Here is a 24,697-nt window from a genome sequence, read left to right as displayed (position 1 = left end):
GAGATGCTGAACTCCCTGTCACTCTGAAACTGGGGCTCTCATAAAAAAAATAATAAAAAAAATTCAACAATATAATAAACATGAATAATCAAATACAACCATCACCTTATAATTACTGTATGTTATTAGATAGTATTATCTAATACACAAAATTACATAAAATTGATGCTAGTCATAATGGTCATTGTTTTGAAGGTCTTTGCAGATCTGAACCTCTACTGTGTAACAAGACCTAAGCATTGTTGTTATTTATGAATCTGTAATATAAGAACTAAACTCTGTGGCTTTGCTCTCATTATATAAGAGTTTAGGCATATAGGTCATCAGGTGTCAGTGTGCCTGTCTTTTCATTTTCAGTTCTTTGTTTCTCTCATGCACGCAGTCAAGAAAACTACAGAGTGCGCCACAAATTATTATTTGTTAATAATGTATTTTATTAATTTATCATCTGATTAATCATTGCAAATGCGAGTATTTTTGGTGCTCTTGTTACAGGCTTCAAGTTCTAAGGCACTAATGTCCTTGATTTGGCTACTGAATGAATTTTGTGTGTGCACATGTGCACAATTGTCTGTCTGTCTGTCTGTCTGTCTGTGCAAATGTGAGTGAGAGTAAGAGCTTAGCCTCTGTGTTTTGAATTGAAAAACACAGTGACATAAATAGATTTTGGAACACTAAGTGGAACATTGCCCTGTGTGTGTGTATGTGTGTGTGTGTGTGTGTGTGTGTGTGTGTGTGTGTGTGTGTGTGTGTGTGTGTGTTTGTGTGTGTGTGTGTGTGTGTGTGTGTGAAAAGGCTGTGTAATTTATGGTTAAAGTACCCCAGAGATAGAAACAGTAACACATTTTGATTTGCATGCCAACCTTGCTGCAGGTGCTTGGTGTACTGGATAACTAAATATTACAACTGATAGTGCTTTACCCATTACTGGCACATCACTCTTTTGGAATCATTTTTCATCCTTTTGTACAACCCAATGTACTTAAGAAAACGGATTAATAGAGCTGGTAGTTAGAAATGTTGACCTTTGTCAACTGCTTCTGGAAGAACTAACAAATCAGAAAATCCAAAACAGGGTCTAAACATGCTCCATTTAATTAGTAAAACATAACTACAATTACACTGAAGTAAAATGTTCAACAGAGCAGTGATGTGCGTATCTAAAATGGTCCACCAGTCAGAGAACACGAAACACGTAACAGACTGCTAGTCAAGAGTGTCCTAAAAGAATGCAAGTAGGCCCAGTTTGGGCTACAGTTCATATTGCACTGATAATAAAATCGATTAGTAGAGGATCTACAAAAAAACATCATGATGAGTCCCGGTCCTGCTATTCCTTCCATGGAAGGACTGTCAGGAGAAATGCTTTTAGTGAAGCTTCACTGTCCTGTTGTAGTGCTGCTATAATGGATCATATTGCCACCCTTAAAGGCTAACTACATTCTAACTACAAAATGACGACTAAATGGCAAGAAAGGTGTGTAGCCAAAAGCAAAAGGAATCTTTGGAGATCCATTTTTTTTTGTTTGGTGGTTTGCTTTGCTTTATCAGACCCCATGGCCCAAGGCTATTAAAACCGTCTAACGGTTCTATGAACCTGACAGTGAATTCAGCTTAGGGGCCTTCCAGGCCAAACCAACCAACCAAACATCTGTTTGAGGAGACGGATCCATCACCAGCCTGCTCCAACCAGAGGTACCAATGGACCTGTGAAACTCTTCTGATAACTTGTTCAGTCCATGCCAGGATAAATTAAAGCAGTTGTAAGTTCAAGAATGGATGAAAAAGGATGTCAAGAACACAGTGCTGTTTGGGCTTGTTCAGCGTATATACAAAACGATTTCTGGGAAACAAAGTAATAAGATTTGTATGGCAGACTTCATGGCTGCCAGGATCTGACAAATTTTGTGGTTTCAGTTTTATTGTTCATAACATAAAGTTGATTTGTTATTGGTAAGGGAAATCATAAAAGGTTTTTAAAGGCCCCTTGGATTGGTTGGTTGTAACAGGATCTTACGTAGTTTTGCCTTTCACATGCAAATGTACTGTTTTCAGTCATATCAGTGTGACGTCAAATCAGAGCAGTTGTCTATAACTTTGATTATATCTGTAGACTGGCTAGGAGCTCTTATTTCACTGTTTTAACAATTCAAAGTATGAAAACATGTAAGAATCAAATAAAGGGAAAATACTTTCCAAATTGTTTGCTACTATCTACTGCATGTCACAGGTCCATCCGGCCTTTCTTTGTGTAGCTGGGGTATAGGGTTCAGCATGTTCAGAAGAATAGTGAAGAGAGACTAGACAGGTCATTACAGGTCATTGCAGTCTTGTTGAATGTATGGCTCATCCTAACCTTCTCTGATACACTGTATGTCACCTGTTCCACTCAGATGTGCAGTCTGAGCACATGATCAATGCAAGGGTGTGACATCTTGAATAGTTGCTTGGGGATTGATATGTTCCCCTGAAATATGTACCACACTTCAATTTCTGTGTGTGTGTGTGTGTGTGTGTGTGTGTACTTTGTTGCCTAAGTCTCACCCTCACCCTATTAGCCTGTTCCTCTTATGTTTGTTTATTCTTGGTTCTAGTCGGTATTGTTAGTCTATGTTTGTTAATAAACACATTACGTGATTCTATCCCATCCATCCCTTGTATTATGGCTTCCCAGAGTAGTTCAGTTTCATATAAATGCGCCGGCACTTCGCAAGTGTGTTCGTTCAGCAGCCCCCCCATCCTGCATTACATGTAGAAACCTGCTGAACTGGAGACGCCCATTATAAATGTATCCATCTACTGAGTTAATCATGCCCATGGGTCACTGGGGTTGTGAAGATCTGTGGGTGGATGTGTTCATCATGCCCATGGGTCACTGGGGTTGTGAAGATCTGTGGGTGGATGTGTTCATCATGCCCATGCGTCACTGGGGTTGTGAAGATCTGTGGGTGGATGTGTTCATCATGCCCATGGGTCACTGGGGTTGTGAAGATCTGTGGGTGGATGTGTTCATCATGCCCATGGGTCACTGGGGTTGTAAATGTGCGTTTATGGGCATGAGTATATGGGTGTGTACGTGTGTGGGGGGGGGCACAGGGGGGATATGTTTGTTTGTGTGTGGATTAAGTGAATCGTGCAAGTGTTGTTAAGGGTAAGTCTTTAGAGAATTTGGGATACTAATCCCAAATGATTTGTCCATCTCAGTTTTAATAAAGCAGTACACATTAGCACCACTGATACTTTAAAAGAATCCTCTAGGCCTAGACTTCTCCTCCTATGCATGAGGTGGGGAAGATGTACAGCAGGGCCATACACATTTTTCTATGAAAGTTGGTAAAAAGGAGGCTGAGGTGCAGGTTTCACACATTTCAGGTTTTTGAAAGACCAGCAAAGCAGCTAATTAGGTAACTTGTCTAAAAAAAGACTTTTTATTGTTAGTGAACATGAACACATGAACCGTTATGATGCTGTCTGCTTGCTGCCCTAGTTGACTAGCTAAATGTATTGATATAACGTCAGCCCTCTTCACTGTGAAACAAGCCTGGTACTTGGTAATCTTATAAAAGTATACAGCTTAGTACAATGATTAATAACTCTTCTTCTGCTGCTCCCATTCCTCCTCAGAGGAATCCATGATGTCATCTTAAGGGCTGACTTGGTGTTATTACTGTCATTCCCTTAATTTGTTTGAGCAGTGTACATCAATGTGGCTAGCTTAGAGCTGATTAGGTTTAAACAGTGGAAAACAATAAAATAATGCACCAGTGTTCAGCATTTACATGAAATAAAACACCTAACATTGTCATAATATTCGATTGAAATATCAACGTAAACATCCAAAAAAAAAAAAATTTGTTTAGTGCAAGGGCGCATGTGTTACGATGGAAAAATTAGCTCGTTCTTCGCTCCTCCCCTTGAACTTTAATTGGCCACTTGAGGGACGCAGCTGCTTCATACTTCCAGGTTGTCAGTGGAAGTGGACAAAGGTTATGTCAGATGAGGTGGGTCTTTGTTACTGTTGACTATCATCAGCAGCTACTAATGGGCTTTGACTTCATTACTGTTAGGTACCATCAGCAGCATAGCGGCAGAGGCGAGCTGGCCAGAGCCTTTAAAAAACAGCAAAATGATTGCTCACAAGAGCATTACGCATCTAACAAATATGTTAGGGAATATGCAGTTCTATATTATGCTAGCTAGCTACTGTTTACAATTCTAGCTAGCTACCTGTTCCTGTTCTCATTACTTTTCTTAAGTCTTACCTTTTCTAATTTTGGCTCTCCTTTTGTCTTTTAGTCTCCTCTGGTGCAACCTTTGGTTGGTGATACCCACTAAAGGTAGTCAGAGCATTCAAATGGTAGAGACATAGCTAGCATGTAATGTGAGAATGTGAAAGTCTGCTCAGAGCATAAATGGAATTAACCCCCTTTGTCGTGTGGCTCCCGATGTGCAAAAATAAAACAAAAAAGAAACCAGGAACCAAGGAACAGACTAAACAGGAACAAGCACAGAGACAGCAACCAGGCTGAGACAAGGAGCAGGAAATGGCTCTGGGGCAGAAGCTAGGTGGTGAGCAGACACAGGAGCAGAGGGCAGAGACAGGAGAATAAGCAGGATGAAGAACTGGAACAGGAGGAGGACACAGGAGCTGCAACTGGGGCAAGGCGAGAAGCAGGAGAAGGAGCACACTGGGAGACGCATGGAGCAGGGCAAGGCACGGAGCAGGAGTCGGGATGAGATGTGGAGCTGGCACTGGAGATGATGTGAAGCAGGGAGTCCACAGGCCAGGGGTGAAGCAAGGAGGATAGGAGATGGGACTGGTGGAGGAGAGGACAGGACAGCATAGACAGGAACAGGAATGGGATGAGGCATGGAGCTGGCACTGGAACGGAGGTGGGGGCAGTAATGGAGCAGACACTGGATCAGAACATTTTAGATGAGACCTGGATGAAAGATAGGAAGACAAGACATAACATAGAAAGAGCAGCTCCTGCACGGTCCCTAAGCCCCATAGTCCTCCCCACATGTCCTGTGAGGTAGGCCTGATGGGCCTTGAGAGCTTGATGCAGGAGGCCTACCAACCGGAGACCAGGATCATGGGCTGAGGAGCAGGAACAAATTGGATGTTCGACAAGGAGACAGAGGAACCAACATCACAGGGGCAGACTCAGGCTGGTACTTAGCCTTGGTACTTACAGTCTCAGGCTGGGTAGAGATCATTCACTGTGGATCTACCCTGTACATCTCTAATAGGGCAGCAGCATCTGCAGTAATATAGCTTTCTCCCAACCCAGAAGTGTCCCATTCGTACAACCAATCCAGTGTTAGCCAGCCAATGTGCTGCCAGCCTCCTGGGATGTTTGTCCTCTGTAGTGTGAGCTGGTAATGCAAGGTAGTCAGAAGCATCCTTAACAATGCTGGAAAGGCCCCTCCGCTGCATCCTGATGGTGGTCAGTTATAATGTGTGAAGGCATGTGTGAAGGCACAGAACAAGGCAGAGAGATGGATGCAAATGCAGGAGGAATTTTAATGTAGTGCCAAGACCAACAAAAGACAAAAAAATATAACAAAAGCAAAAATCAGAACCAGGAAAAAGGTATCAAACCATACAGAATGCAGGTAGGCAAATGAACAAACAGCCAAAGAAACACTTGGCTGAAATACACAACATAACTAGGACACAGGTAAAAAAGACACAGGTGAAATGAATCTGGTTGTAATAGTGCTAAACTCACAGGCATGATTATTATTTAATTTCAATAATAGTTATTATATTATATTCTCTTTCACAAGCTGAAGAAGCTTTATTAAAGGATTTGTTTGCTCATAAAAACATATCACAAATGATCGACTTTCTGAGAATTTTGGTATTCTTATTTTTCTTATGGTTTTACTGCTGTACTCTTCTCTTGTTCTGCAGGTCATATGTGTAATAGGGCCATTTGTTTTCCCCAGAGTTTGTATTGATTTATGTAGCTATAGTTGCATCACTGCAAGTCACCTGGTGTTTGTTTATGTATTTTTGTATGTGACAATGTATGTCAGTATGCTCACATTACAGTAACATGTGAGTGCATGTAGAGAGTGGTGTGGATTTCATATGGGGCCTGAAACACATTTGCAAGTGTAGCATGTGTTACAGTCAATTCCATTGTTTTCAGGAAAATAAGTGAATCCAAATGCAATGTGTGTCCTAACCATTTGGTATTTCTGTGACCAGCCCTCCCTTACTCTGAAATCTGTCACTGTAGTTGTAGAAAATCATGCAGTTTTCAGTTGATGCCATGTTAGCAACCTTCATCCTCACCGCTCTAGCAGTGTTTGTTATAGTACACATGTTGCTTTGGTAAGAAGAGTAAAGATCACTTCTATTTTTACACACACATTTTACACACTGTGCTCCCACAGAACTGTTCTAGCCTAATGAAATATACTCACATTCCCAACTCTCAAGTTCCCAAGTTTCCAACTCCATTACACCTATCTAAATTTAATCCTGAATGCAGCATTGCTGGGGTTGCTGGTTTTGTTATTGTTTCATTGGAGAGCTATTAAAACGGACTAAACACAAATTGGAAGGAGTTATCTGGAATTAATGATCTGGAATCATTAGCTTCTGGAATTAGCATATTTTGAAGCTGTGGTCTGTGTAACTACAGACAGCTCCGATTAGGCCAGGCAGGAAGGGGGGAGAGAGTTTAATTTCCAGACTGGACTCCAATCCATATATGGTTGTCCCCCTGAAACCCAATCTGCCAATGGTCACGTGACCATGGCTTGCTGGCCAGAGTTAGTGATTAGGCGTGCAGGTGGCACTGGGAAGTGACATGTCCCAATGACCCTGGAGATCCCTGACCCATGACAGGGGAGACTGTAGAGAGACCTTGAACTTGAGGAATGTTTGTTTTCTCCATTCTCATTTTTACTTCATGCTGGGGCTTGCGTTGGGTCAGGTGTGTAGGGTCAGGTGTTTAGGGACAGGTGTATAGGGTGAAGTGTGTTGGGGCAGATATATTGAGACAGATATCTAGGGAAATGTGTATTAGAACAGATGTGTAGAGTGAATTGTGTTGGGACAGGTGTGTTGAGACTGGTGTGAAGGGACAGGCTTGCAGGGACAGGTGAATTAGGACAGGTTTGTAGGGTCAGGTGTGTTGAGACAGATATATTGGGACAGGTGTGTTGGGACTTGCACACATGTGCAGTGTCGATTGATACTCCAGAACTGAGACAGGGAAACACTAAACTATTTATAAAGATGTGCCATCAAATGTCACAAGTATCAGGGTATACTTCTCTTAGAGGAAGTGATGCAGGGTTCAGAATGAATTGGTCTATATTGTGCACATTTAGGTGCTACATAATAAACATTCTAGACAAACATGGCATCCAGCTCTTAAACCAAGCAGCCCTTTAAATAGGAGCAGGACCATCACTGACTATTCCATGTCCCACCTGCCTGGAGATCAGTTGACCCTTGTGGAATACCACACGTGTACTGCTCTACGGCAAAGAATTCACACCCAGCTAAATATGTAGACCTGAGTTTGACCGATAGATCATGTATCCATTTTCATCCTTGGTCCTTTTTCATCTTTGGTCTTTGGCTTGCTTGGAATAATTTACAATCGTTAATGAGCCTTTATCAAAATTGTTCACAGTTGGCACCATAGCGCTCTATGTGGACCAAACCATAGCCAAGATTTTGTGCAGAAACACAAATAGGTCAAATATAGGTCAGAGAACAGAAAAATTCCAGGATTTAGTACTGTCTCAACTACCCGAAAAAACAACAACAACAACAACAACAACAACAAAACTGTATTTATAGATTTCAGTGTGCAAATGCTTGAATACACCATTTAAAAATTCCTTTTGAAACATACGATGAAACCAACCAAAGAAACTAAGCACCAGTCTGTCCAAGCAAGCAGTCTGTGTCTGAAATGGATGAGGCTAGTTTCAATTTTTCAGACAAAAGACAGCAACAGGAGGGGACTGTAATAGTGAAAAGAGCCACAGTGGGAGTTCCAGGAAAGAGGGGTGTTAGTGTGCTTGCAGTAGTTTTAACCCCTGCATTGCTGCATGAATCGGTTTAACAAAGAACACCTAAATCTGTTCCTGGATGACCTCTGTGGAGGTCTGGTACCTAGGAAGGACAGGGGCCAGGTGCAGACACATATGAAAACTATTGTTTCCTTGTGCGACAGTGTGGAATTTCACCTTTCCTCTGCAGTCATACAATGGCTTAGAGCCCACCTACAGATGGTCCCTTAACCCCCCATGATGGTGGAAGGTCTATGATCACAGTTCATATGATTAGATGTCCCTCCTGGAGGATGGATGCTGTGTGTTTGACTATATCACCTGAACATAGCCAGTGTCAGATCAGGCATGGCAAAGGATTCTCTCCACAGTTTTTAGCCAGAGAGGACATTAGTGTGATGGTACAGTTTTTCTCTATTGCTTAAACACATTTCAGGATCAGTATCTCTGTTTTAACAAGCCTCAACACGTTTCGCAAAACCATACACACATTTTGCAAGCAAAATGAAACACTGACTTCAAAACCATGAACTTTATGCTGAAAATGATCCCTCGCTTATCATAAGAATTTTTGTAACAAGCCTTTTTTTTTACAAGGCACCATAAATGATCATAATCACATTATCATAATAACAATATACAGCAATCTGTCATCTCTGCAGCATTAGAGGCAACTACTTATCATGGGCCCACAGAGCTCTGTGCTAACAGTCACTATGAACTGGACCTGTTTTGCTTATTTTTAAATTTAGAACTCAATTCGATCAGATAGATCTTTTTCCTGCAAGGTTATAGTGTTCATGTAGATGTCCACGTGGACCTGTTTGTAAATAAAGTATCTTTGGCCACCCAGCCATGTAATCTTTGCTGACCAAAGTTCAGTGCAATTTATCAGACCAACTTCTAAAAGGATGTCAGATAGTGCAGAAGGGCACTAGATACCCATACTGGAAGAGTGAGTTACAGTGACCAAAAGGTTCTTTTGATAATGGATTAAAAATATCCTTAGAGCAGTTTTAGTAAGGTTAAGCTTTGAAAAGATTTCTATAAATGAGTATATACTATGAGCTCTTGTGTTACATTTTTGTTTGTTGTTCTATATACCAGAAATTCCCAGATCCAAAATTAACCGCTTAGAAATGAAAACTCATTTTACACATATTTATTGCATTTTTTTTGTTTGTTTTGGTTTGTGTGGAATATACTGGAAATGTGTTCTTATGTAGTTTGTACTCTTGCACAAGACTCATATCCTATGGCTATAGCCTCCAACTATAGTCTATAACTATAGCCCGTGATTATAGCCTATGACTATAGGGTATGCTATTTTTATTTTGTAGTGTTTTGTAGTCAATATAAGGATTAAAAAAATGACAGGTGCAATAATCAAGCCATCATTGAGAAAAGGTTTTTTAAAAATTAACTAAAGGACCAGTTTGTCACAAAGGGCAAAGCCACTAAGGTTTGTAACATCTTGAGAAGTTTAGTAATAAAAACTCTTGCAGCCCAGTGGTTGCCAGTTCTGGTCCCTGAGGGCTTGACTCCAACACAGTATGGGGATCTCTCTGTTTTAACCTGATAATGAAATGATACGCTGGATCAGTCTGTGGTAGGCTCAGGCTCTGCAGCATCAGACTCACCTCAACCTGGTGGAAACCACTGGATGCTTCCACCTCCAAATGACTGACCTCATTATGGAGGGTAAAAGCAGTACACTGAAGTACCCATGGAATGTAGAGCGACAAAGGGAATTAGCAATACTGGCAAACGGCAAGACTTCCCAGTATCTGATACACTGGGGTTCCTTACATGGCTCTCTGGCAGAAATGGTTATAATGCAAGTGTTCATCATTCAAGGAGAGTGATAAAACGAGTAATGTGTGGGCAGGTACAAAAGAGGTGATAGACAGATGGCTAGACAGACAGACAGACAGACAGACAGACAGACAGACAGACAGACAAATAGATAGATAGATAGATAGATAGATAGATAGATAGATAGATAGATAGATAGATAGATAGATAGATAGATAGATAGATAGATAGATAGATAGATAGATAGATAGAGTACTTTACTGATGGGAAATTGTTTTATCATAAAAGCATACGAGGGACCTCAGAGGACATTAGAAGCACCAAATACTACAAAGGCATACATAAATTATAATAATTCTGATTAGACTTGATAAAATAAAAACAAATTGTAAAAATGTCAAAGTTAATTATTTTATAAAATGTGGCATGCATAAGTCCAATGTATTGTCTATGATCACTGTTTTCACATGCTAAAAATAATTTTTAACGTGCCAGTTGCACTACCTTCTATTTGGTATTAATAATTTAAGTATATTTGGAAAATGTATATTTTAGGAAGAATATAATACTATACATTTAAGGCTTGTGGAGGGTTTCTCCCTCACTGACAAGCTATACATCACAGAGGTAACAGTGCTATGTGAACCCAGTCACCTCCCCTCTATGGGGAGTGTGTGGTCTGTGTGTGTGTGTGTGTGTGTGTGTGTGTGTGTGTGTGTGTGAAAGATTAAGAGAGTCAGTTTGAGAGAGGGTTGTTGAGTTCATCTGCAGCTTTGTAAATCTAAATGGCTTTCTGAGCCCTGTAGGATCTTTAGGTTTTGCAGCTGTTTCAACATCCCTGACGCAAATCTTTTTACAACCCCGAAGTTTAAGTAAAACAGCTAGTATTACTTATGATGCTAAATAAGAAAGAATGAGCAAAATTGGACTTCAATTGACATTAAACAGAAAAAGATTAATTGGAAAGAACATAATTATAATGGCAGAGTTTGCTTATGTTGCTTATGTATCTTGCACAGGAACAAACATCAACAAATGCTTTAGTGAACCAGTCATCTCATATGCATCCAATTCCACACAACAGCTCTTGTACTTGATATGTGGAATTCTGGCTCCCTGGCAGTGTTCACCTATTAAACTAGTGAACAGCATGTCTGTACTGAGTGAAGTAGAAATGCACAGGGAGTGTTTTGCCTCAGCTCAGTTATGTCTACTGCCTGTTCAAACAGCTGAAGCATACATGAGGATACACCTACCTACACACACACACACACACACACACACACACACACACACACACACACACACACACACACACACACACACACTCGTGTTTGTAAAGACACTGTGTCTGAGAGCAGGAAGGGACAAGGCCCACTCTATGCACTTTACACTGCCAGACTTATGCCATGGAGCAAGAAATTGCAGGATGGCAAGGTATCATGGACAGTCTAGCTCCTCCTCACTCAATGCAGGGCCACACATATCACAAGCCTTTGTGATATGACAGGCAATCTCACTGCAGGGCCCACTGCAAAAATAATGCCTTTCAGAGAATAAAACCAAGATATTTAAGAATTACAAAAATGTTTCACTGAATTTACATTTATATTTACATTACATTTGCGGCATTTAGCAGACACTCTTATCTAGAGGGACTTACAAAGGTGCTTTGTCAGTTACTCATAGAATATCCTAGTACAGTACAGTAGGTTAGAGTCCAACATGAACATGAACTAGAATACTGTAGAATACAGGTATCAATGCTGATATCTAGAAGTACAAAATACATAAGGTCTATCTTAAACAATGATAAGTGCAATAAACAATAAGTGCTAGAGTTTGTTAAAAAACTTGTGGATTTTTGTTAAAAAACTTGTGTTTGTGGATTGCAAGGGAACCTACTGTCTGGACAGCAGCGGGAGATCATTCCACCACCTTGGAGCCAGGACAGAAAATAGTCTCGCTGTTTGTCGTTCATGAGTCATGAAGCAAGATATTTCAAGCCGAGCTGTACTTGAGGCTTTGATCATTGACCTCATGTATGAAGGGCCTGGTCCATTTTTGGCTTTGTTGGCAAGCATCAAGGTACTGGGAACCAATGAAGGGAGCGCAGCAGTGGAGTAACATGTGTAAACTTCAGAAGATTGAACACCAGTCATTCTGCTGCATTCTGGACAAGTTGTAGAGGTTTGATGGCTCTTAGAGGAAGACCAGCAAGTAGCGAGTTGAGACAAGAGACTGCACAAGCACCTGGGTAGCTTCCTGTGAGAGAAAGGGCCGAATCCTTCGTATGTCACAAAGGAGAAATCTGCAAGACCAGGTTAGATTAGAAACATGAGTTGAGAATGACAACTGGCCGTCCAAAGTTACGCCCAGGCTATGGTCAGCTTCAGATGGTGATACCAGGGAGTTCTCGAAGGAAACTATGAGGTCATGGTAAGGGTTGGGAGTGCCTGGGATGAACAGAAGCTCTGTTTTACTGCAGTTGAGCTTCAAGTGGTGGGGTTCAAGTTGAGCTTCCATGACGCGATGTCAGTCAAGCATGCCAAGATACGTCTCGAGACCAGCATGTCAGAGGGTGGAAAAGAAAGAAATAATTGAGTTTCATCGGCATAGCAGTGGTAGGAGAAACCATGAGAAGATATTACATCACCAAGAGAACGAGTATACAAAGAGAAGAGAAGGGGCCCCAATACTGAGCCTTGTGGAACACCAGTGGAGAGTCTACACGGTTTGGATGTGGATCCTCTCCATGTCACCTGATAGGACCCTCATGCCAGATAGGACTGAAACCATCTCCAAACAGAACTAGTCACACCAAGCCTGGAGTGAAGAGAAAGAAGAATATTGTGGTTCACTCTGTTAAAGGCTGCTGAAAAATCTAAAAGAATCAAAACAGATGACTGTTTGGCAGCTTTAGCAGCATGAAGTTTTTCCGTCACTGCTATGAGGGCCGTTTCTGTAGAATGTGCCGGTTTGTAACCAGACTGATTGGGATCATGCAGCTGGTTCTGGGTGAGGAAAAGAGACAATTGATTATAAACTGCTCATTCAAGGGCATTTGAGAGGAAAGCGAGAAGTTATACCGGTCTGTAGCTGGTAACGTTGGAGCTGTCAAGCGTGACCTTCTTGAGGATTGGTACCACCGTGGCAGTTTTGAATGCAGTTGGCATGTTGTTGATGATGACAGACATGAAAGGAAGCAGAGCTCTTGCGATTGTCTGGAACAGAGTGGAAGGAATTGGATCCAGCGGACATGTAGTCAGACTGCTGGAAGTCAGGAGTTGAAGAATTTCATCTGAGGAGAGAGGAGAAAAAGAAGTCAGAGAGTTGGATGTTGGGGAATGCACATTGGAGGAGTGGGAACAGTGGAAAAGGACTGGTGGATTTCTGCAACCTTCTCCTCAAAGAAGGTGATAAAATCATCTGGAGTAAGATATGAGGAAGGAGGGGGAGGATTCAGGAGAGAAGAAAAAATAGTGAAGAGCTTGCATGGATCGGATGCTGATAATTCAACATTTCCTCTGTAGTAGGATGACTTTATGGATGTTACTTCCAGTGAGAACTTGGAAAGGAGAGACTGGTATGAGCTGAGTTCTGAATGCGATGTCCGATATTGTAGTGGTGCGGGTTGCCCGCTTTGCGAGTCAGAGGAGAATGGTTGAGGGTGAGGTTGAATGCTGTTAACAGCAGAAGGATGCAGGAGGAATGCAGCTTGCCTGATGGAAGGTTGAAGTCTCCAAGCAGAATGAGTAGATTTCCTTCAATGGGGAATTGACTCAGGAGGATGTCGAGGATATCATGTAAATAAACATAGAATTAAGAATGGTAGCATATGCTAAACAAGACTGTACAGAAAAATAGAAATGTTAGAGAAACACATGAGAAAAATAATTTGATATTTTACCTGAAAATTATATGTACACTGAATGGCCACTTTATTAGAGAGACCTGCCTTTTCACAATTCAGTAAAAAACAGAAAATTAGACATGTGACCCTGGAATACAGCATAAAATCTGGTGAGCAAGTTTTCTGTGGGTCAGTTTCAGTGTAAATCCACATTAAAATGGGAACATCAAGTGACTCAATAGAGTGACTTCAAATGTGGCGCGGTCATCCGCATTAGACTGGGGCCAGTATAGCGAAAATTGCCAACCTTGTGGGATGTTCTTTTGCTATGAAACCTGCACTTATTAAATGATTTATATATATATATATATATATATAATTTAATATTGTGAAATTGTTACAATCGCTTTTGCATCATCTGACCCAGATACTGTAGTGATTCTCTGTTTCCTGTAATGCTGTGTTTACTTCTGACTTCCCTTCAAGGTAAAGAGTATATTCACCATGGGGTGATCAGATGTGTGTGTGCGTGTTTGCATTATCCTATTGCATTATTTTAGAGTTTTTAGGCAAACCATACAATTTCATTAGTTCATTCAAAAGCCATTATCTTAAGCAAAATGTTGATCTTTCCCCTACAGCAAGAGTGATGTTTTATATTGAAAATATTTAATGAGGTTGAGCACATTTATGCTTAGAATTGAATTATTTTGATATGAATATAAGGGGTCGCAATTTCTGATATATAGTCAAGGTAAACAGAAAATTTGTTTAAACATATGGGAATTTGGAAGTATAGCGAAAATTGCCAACCCTGTGGGATGTTCTTGTACAGCGGTGCCAAGAGTTTACTGAGAATGGTGTGATATAACTTGACATAAACAACTTGACGTAAACAAATTGTTGGTTAAAGGAGGGTCAGAGGAGGATGTCAAAAATTGTTTTGATGAACAGGTGGTGCACAGTCAAGCAAATTGCAGCTGAGTACATCACTGGTGTTCCAACTAATGTGTCCAAATGCATAATTCATCGTTCCTTGGCATGGAAGGGCTATTAACAACAGACAACCAGTTCAATTTCCTCCGCTGTCTAACACAAACAAAAGGCAAGACTCCAGTGGCCAAAACAGAAGAAAAATTGGATCACTGATCAGTGGAAAAACATTGCTTGGTTAGATTTCTTTTGTACCATAATGGGAAGGTCAGAATTTGGCACAAGCAACATGACTCAATGAGCCCTTCCTGTCAGATGGCAACAGTTCAGACTAGTGGAGGAGGAGTAGTGGTATGGGGAAGGTTTTCCTGTCAGATGGCAACAGTTCAGACTGGTGGAGGAGGAGTAGTGGTATGGGGAAGGTTTTCTTTGCACATTGTGGGTCCTCTGATACCTGTGGATTTGGACTGTAGGGCTTACCTAAGCATTGTGGCTGGCCAAGTTCATCACTTCATGGCAGCTGATTCCCCTATATATATATATATATATATATATATATATATATATATATATATATATATATATATATATATATATATATATATATATATATATATAAACCCTGTTACTTATATATGTAAGTAATTAGCCACCGGCAATGGTCACTGGGTTCATTTAAATGTGGAGTAGTTAATTTTGTAGAAACTAGCAAGTATAAGCACGTTTTTGAAAATATCCACCCCAAAAAATCCCACGTCCTACCTTCAGCCCTCCATTCAAAGCTACTCTGGCCACCAAAAAATTTTAATTCAGAGACACTCTGGACTTCATCATAAAATATTTTCCTACTGGCCTTGTATTTATGGTGACAGTGTCTCTGGTGCTCACACCACATGCACCAAGATGTCTTCTTTCTTGGTCCCATCGCAACACAGCCCATCAAGAACCTTCAACTTTTATCAACCTTCTTTTTATGTGTTAAGGTATTGTATTTTTGGGTTACTAGGGAAATTATTTTGAAAAAAATGTATTTAATTTTGCAGTGCACTTTTCTTAACAATATATTTTCAGTGAATTTCAATGATTTGGGATTTTTTTTCCTAGGAAAACATTATTTGTTAATGCGATAAAAACAATTGCCTGAATAAGAATTTCACAGTTTTCATAACAAGATTTTCTTACTATATTGAAGATAATCAATAGTGGTTGAACAAATGTAAGGTGGATAAACAAACTAACCTTAATAAGTTGCCTTAATATTGCCTTATGTTGCCTTAATATTTTATGTTTTCTCAGCAATTAATTTTCTACAGTGTACATCACATCAAATTTATTTATATAATGCTTTTTACAACAGATGTCACAAAGCAGCTTTACAAATGTCCGAGTCCAAGCCTCCAGTGAGCAAACCAAGGGTGACAGTGTCAAGGAAAAACTCCCTAGAACATGAGGAAGAAACCTTGAGAGGAACCAAGACTCAAAGGGGGGATCCATCCTCCTCTGTTTACCACAATAAATAAATAAAATTAAATTAAAATACAGTAATAATAATAAAATTAAAAAAGCAATTAATGTCTAGTCCCATTTTCTTGAAGTCCTAGTCTGGTCCCGATGGTGTGCATGTGTCCGGAAGCCATCCCGCATGAGAACGTCCATCAAGGCCAATGGAGAAGTAGTGAGCTGGGGTGGAGGCTACAGCAGGGGACATCTGGGTTAGGTGTACTTTGGCAGAAAGAGAGAATAGATTATTAGGCATGTTCAGGTACAAGGGTGTGTAAATATAAATATAATGTGCAAAGATGAACTCCAGCAGATCTAGCTATGGCAGCATAGCTAAAAGGATAGAGCCAGAAGGAACCACAGGCATGAGCGCACCCTGGAACATCAGCACTCCACTGCTCTCAGTCGGCAAACTTGAGTGTCAAAAGAGAGGTGCAGTGGCAGCTTCATAACATCCCAGTTTACCAAACTCTCAACATGCATGGACCTCCATATCTACACCTTTACCTAAGATGGGAAGTAGTTAATAACATGCCTTACTGTACAGATAGGTTTTCAGCCTAGCCTTTAATATTGAGACTGTGTCTGAGTCTTGAACATTTACAGGAAGGTTATTCCATGGTGTGGGAGCTTTATAGGCATGCACCTTTTGATCTAAGCAGGCATGGTGGGTCGTAATGCACTAGGGGTCCTCTACGGTAAGATGGGGCAAGACCATTCAGTGCTTTGTAGGTCATTAGAAGTATTTTATAATCAATACGAAATTTTACTGCGAACCAAAGTAAAGTAGCTAAAATAGGAGTGATGTGATCAAATTTTCTAGTTCTAGTAAGAACTCTGGCTACTGAATTTTGAACTAGCTGGAGCTTGTTTAGGCACTTAATGGCACAGCCATATAGTAAGGCATTACAATAGTCCAATCTTGAAGTGATAAATGCATGGACTAACTTTTCTGCATCATGTAAGGAGAGTGTGTTCCTAATCTTTGCAATGTTCCTGAGGTGGAGAAAGGTGGTCCTAGAAATATTATTTACATGAGCTTTGAATGAGGGACTGGAACCCATAATTACTCCAGGATCTTTAACTGTTAGAGAAGATGTGATTGGAAGACCATTGAGGTTCATTGAATAATTATAGAGCGAGGACCTATCTGTTTCTTGGCCTAATAGAAGCACCTCTGTTGTGTCAGGATTAGGTGAGGGAACGTTCCTCAGTATCCATTGTCTGACATCATTTATGCATTCCTCATTAATACTAAGATGATGTATGTCCTCTGGTTTGTCTGAGGCATATATCTGAGTATCATCAGTTTAGCAGTGGAAACTAGCACAGTGTTTGCGTATAATATCACCTAGAGGTAGCATATATAAAAAAGAAAGCAAAGGCTCTAGAAAAGATCCTTGTGGGACACCACAGCTAATTTTCTTGTATGCTGAGAAGTCTCCATTTAACAAACTGGTATTTACCAGTTAGATAAAATTTAATCCAGAAAAGGGATATTCCCCTAATCCCAACAAATTTGTTGTCTAGCTAATAAAATGTTGTGATGTATAGTATCAAATGCTGCACTCAGTTCAAGCAATATAAGCAAAGAGATAAAACCCTGGTCAGAAGCCCACAACTGGTCATTCACTACTTTAATTGGTGCTGTCTCTGTACTATGGTGAGGTTTAAACCCTGCCTGGAGGACTTCATGTATCTGGTTTTGATTCAGGTATGATCTTAACTACTGAACTACAGCTTTTTCTAGGATCTTGGAAATAATGGAAGGTTTGAGATTGGCCTGTAATTTGACACCTGACATGGGTCAAGATTAGATTTTTTGATAAGTGGTCTGATTACTGCTAATATGAATGATTTACGTGCATAGCCAATGTTCAAGGAGGGGTTTATTAAATTTAGTAAAAGTTCAATTACTTCAGGTAGGATTTCCTTAAAAAGGTCTGTGGGCAGTGAATCTAGTAAGCAAGTGAAGGATTTTGAGTGTGAGATCAGAGATGTAAATTCTGGCTCTTGGATATGTGTAAAGGATTCTAGAGTCATTTTTGGCTTGGTTGTTGTGATCTCTATGTAGCTGCCCAATGTCAAGTTAATACTTCTAATGTTACCTTTAATGTGCTTCATTTCCTAATAAAAGAAATGAATGACCTCATTACTACTGTGTGATGTAATCTGAGGATTGGTGTCAGTTTTATTCCTAGTTAGATGTGCAATTGAACTAAATAGAAATCTAGGATTATTTAAAAAATTTTCTGTTAGGGTCAAGAGATAACAGACATTAATTTCCATTTACAAATAAGTTTATCTTTTTATGAAATACAGTGAATATATTATGGGACTATTGCATTTGCTATGAAACCTGCACTTATTAAACGATTTATATATATATATATATATATATATATATATATATATATATATATATATATATATATATATATATAATTTAATATTGTGAAATTGTTACAGTCGCTTTTGCATCATCTGACCCAGATACTGTAGTGATTCTCTGTTTCCTGTAATGCTGTGTTTACTTCTGACTTCCCTCCAAGGTAAAGAGTATATTCACCATGGGGTGATCAGATGTGTGTGTGTGTGTGTTTGCATTATCCTATTGCATTATTTTAGAGTTTTTAGGCAAACCATACAATTTCATTAGTTCATTCAAAAGCCATTATCTTAAGCAAAATGTTGATCTTTCCCCTACAGCAAGAGTGATGTTTTATATTGAAAATATTTAATGAGGTTGAGCACATTTATGCTTAGAATTGAATTATTTTGATATGAATATAAGGGGTCGCAATTTCTGATATATAGTCAAGGTAAACAGAAAATTTGTTTAAACATATGGGAATTTATTTTAACCACATAAATACATTTAGACAGGCAACCAGCCACACAAGACAGCTTCATATTTGAGCATACATCTCACATAACAATCCCATTATAAAACACTTTCCTTCTTCACCATACACAAACTATACAAAACCACAAGTCACACTGGTATTCACATAGCAACGGCCCATCCCAGCTGCAAACAAGACGCCTATGTAAGGAAATAAACACAGCTGAATAGCCAGAGCTTATACATTCATCTTTAGTTGGTGCAATTACATGTGATTAATTCACAGATCAATGCTTATAGCATCAATCTGAAACCATCGAATCCCATGGTGCTGAAATAATTGAAGAGTAATTTATGATCAATAAAAGTTTCAGTATTACTGCTTCCTTTCATTGATCATCATAAAAGTGCCTCATCAAGTAGAAATTAACCCTTCAATATGAAGGAAGCCCTTCATAGTGACCCAGCTGTTCCCACCTGCCACGCTTTACAGATTTAATTATTATTTAAATGCTTAAAAGGTTACTGTAAATTTAAATAACATGGCTGGATTTCCTTTCCAATTGGCAGGACAACAGTAGCAGTTTGGACTCTTTTCAAAGTTCATTACAGCAGATCAGTATACACGTAAACAGATGCAAGGCACACTGATAACACACAACAAATGTAGATATTTGTTAAGTATTGAACAGAAATAACATTAGATGTTAAAGGTTTAAAAAAATGTCCATTTAGCTGAATATGGTTCATTAGTTTTACAATGAAGCATGCTTCTAATGTTTCACTTCAATGAAACAAGGTAAAATTCTTTATTTCGAACAAATTTTAAATTATCTTCCATCTTTATACTTTAATAATCAATAATCAGTGTATATATAGCTTATATCTACAACAGCAGATCAAGCTTCTAAAAGCCTTATGGGAAGAAATGCTAATGCCATTGTTAGTACTTTGGAAAGTAGAGCTACATAACGTCCCATTAAAACTCTTTATCTTTAACTGTCACAGGTTACCAGTAGGGGGCACTAGTTTTAATGCACCCCCAACTCTGCCACTTGGGGATGAATCCCTTACAGTTGCGTGGGCTGCCAAACTGATCCAGCCCCATATCACTTTTTGTCCCCTGCTTTGGGAGCTCTTGTGGATTCTTCTGTTCTGCTTGTGAATTCCATTCGTTGTCCGGCTTCCAAGCGGCCGCTACCATTCCGTAATTTCTCCCATTATTGTTGTCCCAGTACGTCTTCCCTCCAGTGGTGTAGCTGATGCAAAATTCCACCTTATTCTGAAGTGCCACTGGCGCAGGCTGCTCAATAGTGAAGGAGAACGTGTCTGTGTCTTGGCAGCCGTAGACATTATTCATGTACGTGCACGCGACATCCCGGTAGCTCTTCCACGAGTCAAAGGTGATCCGCACATGGACGGACTTCTCGAAGGCCAGGTTGCGCACGGCAACCGTCCCAGTCAGGGCCTTCTCCTGCAACGAGCAGCTCTCTAGGCACACGCAGTTCTTCATCAAACGCCTGCGGAAGTCCAGGTAGTCAGCGGCGGGCTGAGAGAAGTCCAGGACCCTGCTCTGGGGGGAGCCGACATACAGGCCGACCACCGAACCCTCCAGCTCGCTCACGTCAAACTGCAACGAGGACGCCGGCCTGCGCTCCCTGCTGTCGGATGGAGAGAAGACATGGACGGCAGTGAGCGACATGCCCTTGGAGTCAGCGAACACCACCCTCTTCTTGGACTTGCTTTTGGGAGTCTGCCAGTCCAGACAGCGGGGTGCAAGCGAGGCCTTGGCGCTGAGGCAGGGCCGAAGGGACTGGTAGCACCTGCTGCCGCCCTGCTTCCTCATCCTGCACTCTTCGTAGGTGCTGAGGAAACTCCGCAGAGGCGGCGAGTGGCCGATGTACAGCTGAACCGCCACGTCCACGGGCATGACCGGACCCGGCATTGAGCGCTCAAAGAAGTGCAGAACACTATATACATACACACACGCGCGCATACAGAGACAAACACAACGCAGCAGCGTTAGCACATAAGCGCCATTTTCCCGTTCATTACTCCCTGAATACAAATATGGAAAAACGATTAACCTACATCTGTGTTCAGCTCTTTTGGAGGGGCGCTTAATGTAGGAACTTATGCACAAGTCTTTAAAAAGTTCATAAATGAGCAAAACTAAGAAGGACGTAGTGCAGAAGCGTGCCTCCTTATTTCAACAGCTTTATTTTATTTTAAATAGTGAGAATCTTTCAGTGATTGCACAGAGACTTAAACTAATTGCACAAGATTCTTGTCCAAGTAGCTATGATAAAATAAAGTCAAATGTTATATATGTTATTGCTATTTATAATTCCAAGATAAAACGTTAGGTTCCAACAAGCAATCATAGGCCCGTCTCATTTCCTACCGTTTACATAGCAGAAAACATTTCTCACAAAAACTATGGCTTTTCACACTTCATACATTATACTTCTGCAAACTTCCTTACCTTGCAGAAATAATTGAAAATCTTTAAAACGCGAGGAGAAAATCGCATGGCAGGCGGATCTGAACAACCTGACTTTAAGAGGTTTAACAATTTCAGGAAAACCTCCCGTGAATCCGAGGTTGTAGCGAGAGGATTTCGTGTGACCGGGATTACGACTGTGCTTTAACCGACACCCCCCCCACGAACGCTCCACTTACCGGCGCAGGAGTGTCGGCGGGCGCTGCAATTTCAACAGCCCCTTCTAGCTAATTTGCATATTTTACCAATCGAACCATTAACAGCCAATAACAGAGGCACAAAAATCAGTTTCGGCCAATCGGAGAACAATGGTATCTGGCCAATCCACAGGAGATTTCAGCAACGCACCGGCCTCTGAGCCAAGGCAGATGACACATTTCTTGGAAGGTTGTGTGGACCCCTGCCGGTTCAAATAATATCCCACTTGAGTTTGGTGACTGACTATCGTTTCAATATAATATAGGTACGAAAGTTTATTAAAGGAAGACCAGACATCATTATGTTGCAGATTCATTTATTTAATCTTTTAAAACCAACCCCTCAATTGGATTGAAAAATTTCACAAAGATCTTCTTGCTTTTTTAAATGTAGCAGTAAAAACTATATAATATATATATATATATATATTATATATATATACTTTAAAAAAAAAAATATATATATATATATATATATACTTTAAAAAAAAAAAAAAAATATATATATATATATATATATATATATATATATATAAATTAAATTATTATTAGCACCATTCTGTTTGAACCTGCAGACCCTCATCTGTGGATGGTCTTTCCCATCCTCCTCCTGTTGATGTTTACCTTGGCCATTTGGTCCAAAGTGCAGTTTAGTAGTTTGACCGCATACTGGTCATGATTTGTAGGCCTGACAAAGAAGTGAAATCCAGTTCAAGAGTTCAAGAACTCTCTTGTTGTTGATGACATCAGGTGACACGTCGACCAGTTGATTAACCTATTGAACTGGAGGTATTTCCTCAAATATCCAAGTGTTACTTCAAATACTTTCAAATAGTTAACAGTAGAGTGGTTGTGAGAAAGTGGCACCTAATTGATTGAAGATAAGATCTACTCTTTTGTCATGATGAAAAGGTTGTCTTTCCTTTCTTTAACAAGAAAAAATTCATACATATTTGATTAATTAACAATCATTTTTATTTAAAAACAAAGAAACTTCAGGCTACTTGCTCTGCTTGTTGTATTAAATATATAGACATGTGCTTCGTTTTGCATTTCTTTATAAAATGGTAAAAATCCATTAAAACTGTTTTGTTGCCTGTATGCTGAAAAACCAAACAAACCAGAAAACAAACAAAAAATTAAATTAAGAGATAAGACATGAGATTTTTTTTTCATGTACTCACCTACCTCAGTTTGATCAAAGCAATGTTTATGTTATCCAGGCATGGTGTCAGACAATATTTTCACAGATATCATTATAATTATCAGAGAAGGTATTATTTAAAATATGTGTGAGTGGAGGGGGTGTATTCCTTGTAAAAAAGTTTTTCTTTACTTTTTATGCAAAAGATAAAAAATAAAAAACCTTCTTATTTCGTGTGGCATGTTTTATTACAAGGAAATAATAAATCTAGCAACTACACATGTGTACTTACTCTTCTGCTGATGGTTGGTTAAATAGTTAGCCCTACTCACAAAGAGCATTTGTTTACATTGATGCTTGTAGGTGTACACAGTTCCTAGCAAGCAGGCCTGTTCTCTCTCAGCTACACCAGTGTGGTATTGTGTAGGGTGCCTTAACCTACGCAGAGCAAAAGACCTTTATAAGACTTGTCTGTATTCTACTGAATTACCTCTTTTATAAATGAACCATAATTCATTGTCTTCATGTCCAAATCCTCCCTTTTTCCCTATGTAATTAATTTTTGTGTGCATGCATGTGTCGTCGCCTGTCAAACTGTACAAGTTCATATGGCATGTGAAGCTTCTATAGTATGTGGTATAAATCAGATAGACCAGCATATTCTGTAAATGTTCAACAGAGCGCTAGAATGGGGCAAGCTGTCTGACCATGTGTCTATGGATTTTCCTTGTCACTGACCTCTTTGGCTTGCTCATAAAGACCTGCACCTATTAAGCAGCTGTGAAACATGATCTACTGAATTGAACGGAGTACAATCCAGCACTTGCACTGCGAATATATTCCAAGTACATTACCATAGAAACTGGTAGAACACGTTGCTGGGAAGACCTTGGTCAACGCCTATATTGGTATTACCATATTGGTAATCATGATTATTTTCTAAACAGGGTTTAATACTGTACAGTGTAATGGATAATAATGAATGCTGTAAATGTCACTTCTTCCACCTTGGGCTTCTTAAAATTAAAGGTGGCCTGAGGCAGATTAATCAAGGTACTGCACTCCCCTAGGACCTCCAACCTTACCGCATCACTGTTGGTGTTATAGAGATGGTGGTCTATGTCTTCTTTGGAGCAGGTGATGTGAGGTGACCACTGTGTTTCTGTCCCAGTAGTTGCCTTGTAAACACAAATGGGTTTAAAAGCAAGGTTGCATGTCTCCTGATGTAATGTTGAGCGGTTAGGAGGGGGACGCATATGAGCATGAGAATACATAGCGAACATAATGAAACGAAACACTCAATGACAAAAAGGGGTAATAATGAAACACAGAAGCAAAAAAAAAACCAAACACAAGACAGGGTAACCATGATAACATACATGCTAGCAGGGGCTGAACATGACACCTGATCTGCTGTCTTACCTCTCTCCTTAGAGAGAGACATGCAATTCCTCCTGAAGATTTCATGGAGCTCTCCCGGAGCCTGCTTCTCTACCTCACCAGCCTCCTTGAACTGCTGTTTCAGGTTACTATGCAGTTCTGTTACATTTGTTCCAGGTTACTGTGCAATACCATTACTGTCTGTTTGTCACAATTGGCAGCAAATATTCACCACTCAAATAGGAATTCTACAAAGCTAATAGAGCATTTAATTCTATTTAATTATTTTACACAAAATTATATATTTAAAAAAAAACTTTGGTGACTGGTGAATGGTTTTTCTCAAAAAGCTAGCTGTAATTTCTGGAAATGTGTGCAAACATTTGTGGAAACCATAATGATTAACGTGGATGGCTTCATCAATATGTGGTGTTAATCCCCTCTGTGGGCTGCCCTTATAATCTCCTGTATCAGTGTGCAT

At 39.9% G+C, this 24,697-nt stretch overlaps 1 protein-coding gene across 1 annotated transcript; it reads right to left on the bottom strand.

Moving 5' to 3' along the window:
• Nucleotides 1-18,981: 18,981 nt before the first annotated feature.
• On the bottom strand, nt 18,982-21,668 carry ppp1r3ca (protein phosphatase 1, regulatory subunit 3Ca). Its single transcript, XM_027029535.2, has 2 exons — nt 21,478-21,668; nt 18,982-20,962 (listed from the first exon to the last, which is right to left on the bottom strand). Exon 2 carries the CDS (start codon nt 20,935-20,937, stop codon nt 20,002-20,004), a length of 936 nt encoding a protein of 311 aa, XP_026885336.2. The 5' UTR covers nt 20,938-20,962; nt 21,478-21,668; the 3' UTR covers nt 18,982-20,001.
• Between the last annotated feature and the right edge of the window lie 3,029 nt (nt 21,669-24,697).

Source organism: Electrophorus electricus, chromosome 13, assembly GCF_013358815.1.
Source record: "Electrophorus electricus isolate fEleEle1 chromosome 13, fEleEle1.pri, whole genome shotgun sequence".
NCBI lineage: Eukaryota > Metazoa > Chordata > Actinopteri > Gymnotiformes > Gymnotidae > Electrophorus > Electrophorus electricus.
The sequence above is the reverse complement of the archived record's forward strand: the minus strand, read 5'-3'. Positions and strand labels throughout refer to the sequence as shown.

Coding starts and splice junctions, on each gene's coding strand:
- ppp1r3ca (XM_027029535.2), bottom strand. CDS start 20,937: ATGCCGGGTCCGGTCATGCCCGTGGACGTGGCGGTTCAGCTGTACATC.